Consider the following 6225-nt stretch of genomic DNA (forward strand, 5'->3'; position numbering starts at 1 on the left):
AGCACTGGGAGTGAGGGCTATGCCCTGCTGCCACCCGGAGAGACCCATGCCTGCATCGTGGCCGGCCCCCTGCTGGTGCAAGCTGGGCAACCAAGAGTAGGGCAGAGACCCCGCGGCTCCCTGCCCCGGGGCAGAGGCAGGCACAGCCGGAGCTGCCATGGGAGAAGCCCCAAATGGCTGCGCTGCCTGGCCCCAGCCTCCTGGCACTTAAGGAAAAAAAAGCCCCACACTCTCCGGCTCTGGCAGCAGGGGTGCTGTCTGGAAGCTGGGGTGGTTCTACATATCGGCTGGAGCTCCTGGTTCGATTCACCAGCTCTTCCCGGGGCGCATGGCCCCCAGATCTGCGTGCAGGGTTTCAGGAGGCTGCTGCTGCCGCCTGGGGAAATAACCCAGAGCCACTGCCATCACCAGTGGGCAGCGGCAGTGGCAGCCTGCTGTCATCCTGCATCATCCAGCGCGCAGCCCCAGCTCCCAGACAGCATGCAGCACCCTTCCAAGTCGTGCTGCACCCACACCATGGGGCAGCTGCTGTGCGGGTGCCAGGCTGTGGGGAGACGATCTCCACGCTGCACGGGGGGGGCTCTGCCATAAATGCTAAGAGGCCCAAGTCACCGCTTCCACAGCCAGTGTGTGGGGCTTTTTTTTAGTGCTGGGGCCGGGCAGGGGATGGGGCGGGGCCAGGCAGGGCAGCCATGGGGGCTTCTCCTGCAGCTTCCCCCCCACCCCGCCTGGGGAGAGGCAGGCACAGCCGGAGGAGCTGCAGGAGACCCTGCCTCTCCCCGGTCAATCCGAATCTCTACAAATCGGCGCTCAATCTTCCGAAGCTGATTTGGCTGAATCGATTCAGGACGGTGATCCAGATCGAATCACTGTCCTCCGAATTGGCCGAATCCAAATTGAATATTTCCCTATTCTCGCAGGTCTAATAATGACTGAATTTTGTTCTGGGTTGTGTAGTGAGTGGTGTAGTACCTTGTCATCGCCCTTGGGAGAGCGTGAGGCTTTCCACTCTGTAACTCAGTCTGTCTCCCCCACAGCTGCCAGAGATGCACACTAACAGCTGTGACAATATCTCCCAGTTCTCTGTGGACAGCATCACCAGCCAGGAGAGCAAGGAGCCTGTGTTCATTGCTGCCGGAGATATCAGGTAGCAGGGGGCTGGTGCTGGGGTGGGTGAGATCTTTTACAGGAGGGTTGTCTGAGGCTGTAGAATAAGGCAAGGAAAAGCCGCTGCCGCCCCGCCCCCCCCAATCTCAGGAGACGGAGCCCTGTAGCCCATCTTCTTGGGCTTCCCTGTGGGACAGGGTTTTCCCTTCCCTGCTGTGCTGCTAGCATGGGCTCACTTGGGTGAGATCTGTGGCTGCCCCTGTCCCTATGCGTGGTCACAGTGTGCTCACCATGGGTTAAGCTGGCTAGCCCCAAACCAGCCTCTGTAGTTCCCAGTACAAACCACAGGTTTCATTTTCTGCCTTGAAATGTTCAAGCAGCCACTCAGTGTATCCGCTTTGCAACGGACAGCGGTCCCTGGGAGGGTGTGTGGGGGCTCTGGAGTGAAGCCTCCTGTGTAGGATGCGGCTTCTCATTCTCACTGTCTCTTTGCAGGCGGCGCCTCTCTGAGCAGCTTGCTCACACCCCCACAGCGTTCAAGAGAGACCCCGAGGACCCCTCTGCTGTGGCCCTGAAGGAGCCCTGGCAGGAGAAAGTCCGGTACAAAGGGAGGGGGCTGGGGACAGGTAGATGCTGGGTTCATCCCTGTAATGAATTGGCACTGAAATCCCAGCACCAGGCCTGGGAAATTTTGCTCAGTCCACAAGTGCATGGTCTTGGTTGAGCCCTGGCAGTGCTTGGGTTGATGTTGCAAAGTAGAGAATCCTCCATGCATTGACTTGATGGGGCTTCTGCTCTGGGAGCTTGGGGAATGTCTTGTTGGCCTAGTTTTGGAGGTGGAATGAAGAGATGGGGGGGCGGGGGGGGTGTCTTCCTGTCCAGCCCTCTTGATTTTTCTGCTGCGGGGACCTCTCCTGTGCTCCTTGAGCGTGGCAGCTGCTGCTGGGGTTCCATCTGCACAGTGCCCACGTGCAGGAAACCTCCCTGCCTCCAGCTCTTGCAGGCCAGGGTCCCAGTTTGACACAAGCTGTAGCAAATCATTGAAGCAAGCACTTAGCTGAATCCAGACCTAAGAAGCTGTGCTAAGAGGCAGCTGCCCCTGTACCAGGCATAAAGTTCCCTGTCCCCAAAGCTGACACCCCAGGGATAGAGGGCCAAGACAGGCCCCCAGGGCCCTCAAACTAGTCCTCTGTGCTTCCAGGCAGAGATCCTGTCAAACCCTCCACCAGGGCTAGAAACCACAAGGCCTCTTCACTGTGCCACGGAGCCCTGCTAACCGTTGCTTCTCCCCTCAGACGGATCCGGGAAGGTTCCCCATATGGCCACCTGCCCAACTGGCGCCTCCTCTCCGTAATTGTGAAATGTGGGGACGACCTGCGGCAGGAGTTGCTGGCATTCCAAGTCCTCAAGCAGCTGCAGGTAGGGCAGAGGGGAGCTGCTGTCTGCTGTGGGGCTCAGCCTGCCTCTCAGGTGCTTCACCCTTCTCTCTGTCTCCTTGCAGTCCATATGGGAGCAGGAGCGTGTGCCCCTCTGGATCAAGCCATACAAAATCCTCGTCATCTCTGCAGACAGTGGCATGATTGAGCCAGTTGTCAACGCCGTGTCCATCCACCAGGTCAAGAAGCAGTCCCAGCTCTCGCTGCTGGACTACTTCCTGCAGGAGCATGGCAACTACACTACAGAGGCATTCCTCACTGCTCAGAGGAACTTTGTGCAGAGCTGTGCCGGCTACTGCCTGGTCTGCTACCTGCTCCAGGTCAAAGACAGGTGTGGGCCATGTGCTGCTGTCCAACCACAGAGCATGTGCTGTGGCTGATACCGTATTTTCTCACATGCAACACGCCCCAGAACATAATAAGCACCTTGTTTTTGAAAGGCAGAACAAAGGAAGAAAGGCCTTGTTTTGTAGTAGCAGCATCAGTGGAGTTGCGGTGGCAGAAACTACTCTTGCTGCACTACTTGTGTGGGTTTTTTGTGGGGAAAGGTACACGCTGTATGCTAGAAGTTACTGTAATTTTTGTCCCCCTTGGAACCAGCTGGCAGTAGGAATCGGGGCAGTGATGTCCTGCATAGTCATTTGGGCTGTTATAACCCCCCCAAGGAAGCAGCAAGTCTTGAATGCCGCCTGGCATGCTTCCTACCTGACCTGAGAAGCCATGTAGGCAGGGGGACAGGGCACAGCTCAACCTGGACAGGCCTTGCCTAGATGTGCTCTGCCGCTGCAACAGGCAGGATTCTGAACTCGTTGGACCTGCGGACTGGGCAGCAAGGTGCTGCTTGGGGGTCTTCCCAGGCAGTGACCTCGCACATAGTGGGTGCCAGCACAAAGCAGGCCGTGGCTTTGAGGCGAGCCTGCTATTAGTGCCAGGCATTGATGTCTCTGACCCAGGCTCCTGTTAGTTCTGGCATTGAGGGTGCTCTGCACCTGATTGAATGCTTGTCTTGTGTGGGGGAAGTTTGTGACCACCAGTGCCCTGGGCTGTATGTCCTTTCCTAGCGTTGTTTAAGAGGCTGGCAGAACCTTCCAGCCTTATGGGTTTGCCAGGGGGTGCATGGAAGCAACTCCTTTCGCAGCTTTGATCCCAGGTCTTGTCACCAGGTGGGGAGAATGTCTCCAAGCTCGCTGACAGCCTCTCTCTGTCTGTCTCCCTGCTCCAAGGCATAACGGCAACATACTGTTGGATGCAGATGGGCACATCATCCACATCGATTTTGGGTTCATCCTCTCCAGCTCACCGAGGAACCTTGGCTTTGAGACATCAGCCTTCAAGCTCACCACTGAGTTTGTTGATGTGAGTGGGTTGCTCATAGCTGCTGCGGGGAGGCTAGTTGCATGGGCCTGAGGCCCCAGGGGAGGCCTGAAAGCTTCCCAGCTCAGGGCGGCAGCGGTGAGCTAGTGGTTACAGCAGGGGATGTTGACCCAGGGCTCCTAGTCCCCACCCACTGTGAGATTGGGGATAGGTTCCTTCCCCCTTCTTCCTTCACTGTCTCTGGCTGTGAGGGCTGTGAGAGGTGAGGGTGGTGCCTGCCTGTCTCAGGAAATTGAGACATGGAGGTGTCACCAACTTTCTGTGCCCAGGACACAGGAGGGGGGAAAGGGGTTGTACTTGGGAGAAGAGTCTGTTGCTGCAACAGCTGTATGCAGTAACCCCCTCACAGCCAGCACTGACTTTTGCATGTAGAACTTGGCTGGTAAAAGCCTTTATTCAGCAGCTGCCTGTGAGGGTTAATGCCATTGCTGCTGCCCTTGTGGGGAGGGGAGGGACATGAGGCTGGAAGGACTTTGACCTGCTGCCTCTGTGGCCAGATGAAAGAGCCTCTGGGTGAACCCCTGCCTCCATTCTGGCCCCCTATAGTTATTGCTTGGTGCTTGTGGGCCCCCCCCCCAATTTGCCTTCTCTAGCTACAGCACTGTCAAATATTTTAGAATGAGCAGCTGTACAGAAGCACCCACTCTGTGCCCAGGGCCCCTCAGGCTGTAGGAAGGGTGTGGGTACAGGTTATGTGCACCCAACAGTTGGAGGCAGCTGTCAGTCAGGGCCAGGCTGGGTCCTGGCAGCTGCTTGTGACATTCCCTCTGTGGAGGGGCACCGTGGCTGCCCCCCCAGTTCCTGCTGTTCTTGTCAGCTGTGCTCAGCCCTGCCGCTCGGCTGCTTTCCAGGTAATGGGAGGCCTGGACGGGGACATGTTCAACTACTACAAGATGCTGATGCTGCAGGGTCTCATCGCTGCCCGGAAGCACATGGACAAGGTCGTGCAGATTGTGGAGATCATGCAGCAAGGTATGGCCTGGCCCCATGGCTCAGCCTGGCCCCCACAGCCAGCTCCTGCCCATGGCAGCAAGGGGTCAGGACACGTGAAGCTGTGTGGAGGTAAAGCTACCCGAGCAAAGGGCACTGCTGCTGGCCCTTGGCATCCTGCCCTGCATATCGGCTTTCCTGCCATCAGGCCAGCACTCCTGGCTGGAAAGTGAATATAAAACATTGCGTGTGGAAACTTGCAGCTCAGGATACATCTCATCTGCAGGCCCGGAGAGCAGGGCAGGGCGTCTGTTGCACGAAGCATTAGATGCTTCTTTACAACCACGTGATTATGTGGGAAGCCTAGGGGGAAGCTCTTGGTAGTGGTGACTGTCAGGACACCGGGGTTCTGTTTCTAGCTCCTCCCAACACGTGCAGAGCAGACGGGGGTCGCCGCAGGTGTGAATTTCCAGTGGTTGCAGGGGGGATTAGAGACCCACGCGTCCCATTGATTCAGGCTGCTTGCCTGTCTATGTAAGGGGAGGACTAGCACCTCCCAGCCCTGAACCCCTCTGAAGAGAACCAGGAAAGGAGTGACTGTGACCCCAGCCTCCATTGCTGCTACAGCAGTGCTGCTATCCCTTCCCAGCAGGCAGAGCCTGCCAAACCCGGGCTTCACGGCTGCAGGCTCTAGGAGTTGGAGTGCAGGAAACGCCATCGGTAGGGACTGGTTGCCTCGGAGCAGGGGTCAGGCCTGGGCTAGTCGTTACTGGGCTGGCATCAGCTGTGTTAGAGGCAGCAAGAAAAGCCAAGCCCTCATGGCAGCGCAGGCCGTCTAGGGGGTTGGGGAGCAGGTAGGCTGCACATAGGGAAGTCGTCTGTTGCATGGGACCTTGGGGACACCCCTGGGCCTGTCTCTAGCCAGGGTTAAAGGGGGCCGCTTGTCGATGTTGCTCAAGCCAGGCCAGTTGATGTTGCCTGATGACGTGGCCCAGTGTCAGATGGTGGTCCGCAGCATAGGTGAGCCCAGGGTTGGGGGGGGTCGTGATGCGTGCATGTTTGGCTGCTCTGACCTGACTCTTGTGCTGCCCCAGGTTCCCAGCTCCCCTGCTTCCATGGCTCCAGCACCATCCGCAACCTGAAGGAGCGTTTTCACATGAACATGACAGAAGAGCAGCTGCAGATGCTGGTGGAGCAGATGGTGGACGGCAGCATGCGCTCCATCACCACCAAGCTCTACGATGGCTTCCAGTACCTCACCAATGGCATCATGTGACACCCACGCCCGCCCCTTCCTCGGACGGCTGTCACGGCGAGAGCGGGGGCCCGGAGCCTCAGCCGAGGGAGAAGGTCTTCTTCCCCCAGTGGCAGAGGGCCG

At 57.9% G+C, this 6225-nt stretch overlaps 1 protein-coding gene across 1 annotated transcript; it reads left to right on the forward strand.

The window, feature by feature from the left end:
* Window positions 1-846: 846 nt before the first annotated feature.
* Window positions 847-6219, forward strand: LOC102378320 (phosphatidylinositol 4-kinase beta). Its single transcript, XM_006032731.3, has 7 exons — window positions 847-1147; window positions 1603-1707; window positions 2403-2526; window positions 2609-2874; window positions 3767-3899; window positions 4769-4889; window positions 5942-6219. The coding sequence occupies exons 1-7, from the start codon at window positions 1047-1049 to the stop codon at window positions 6121-6123; spliced, it is 1032 nt and encodes a 343-aa protein (XP_006032793.3). The 5' UTR covers window positions 847-1046; the 3' UTR covers window positions 6124-6219.
* The last annotated feature ends 6 nt before the right edge of the window (window positions 6220-6225 follow it).

Source organism: Alligator sinensis, unplaced genomic scaffold, assembly GCF_000455745.1.
Source record: "Alligator sinensis unplaced genomic scaffold, ASM45574v1 scaffold463_1, whole genome shotgun sequence".
NCBI lineage: Eukaryota > Metazoa > Chordata > Crocodylia > Alligatoridae > Alligator > Alligator sinensis.

Bases quoted from the DNA above. Each gene is read 5' to 3' on its own strand.
- LOC102378320 (XM_006032731.3), top strand. From the start codon at position 1,047: ATGCACACTAACAGCTGTGACAATATCTCCCAGTTCTCTGTGGACAGC. The intron at 1,708-2,402 runs GTACAAAGGGAG...TTCTCCCCTCAG, and splicing joins CCCTGGCAGGAGAAAGTCCG to ACGGATCCGGGAAGGTTCCC. The intron at 2,875-3,766 runs GTGTGGGCCATG...CCCTGCTCCAAG, and splicing joins CTGCTCCAGGTCAAAGACAG to GCATAACGGCAACATACTGT.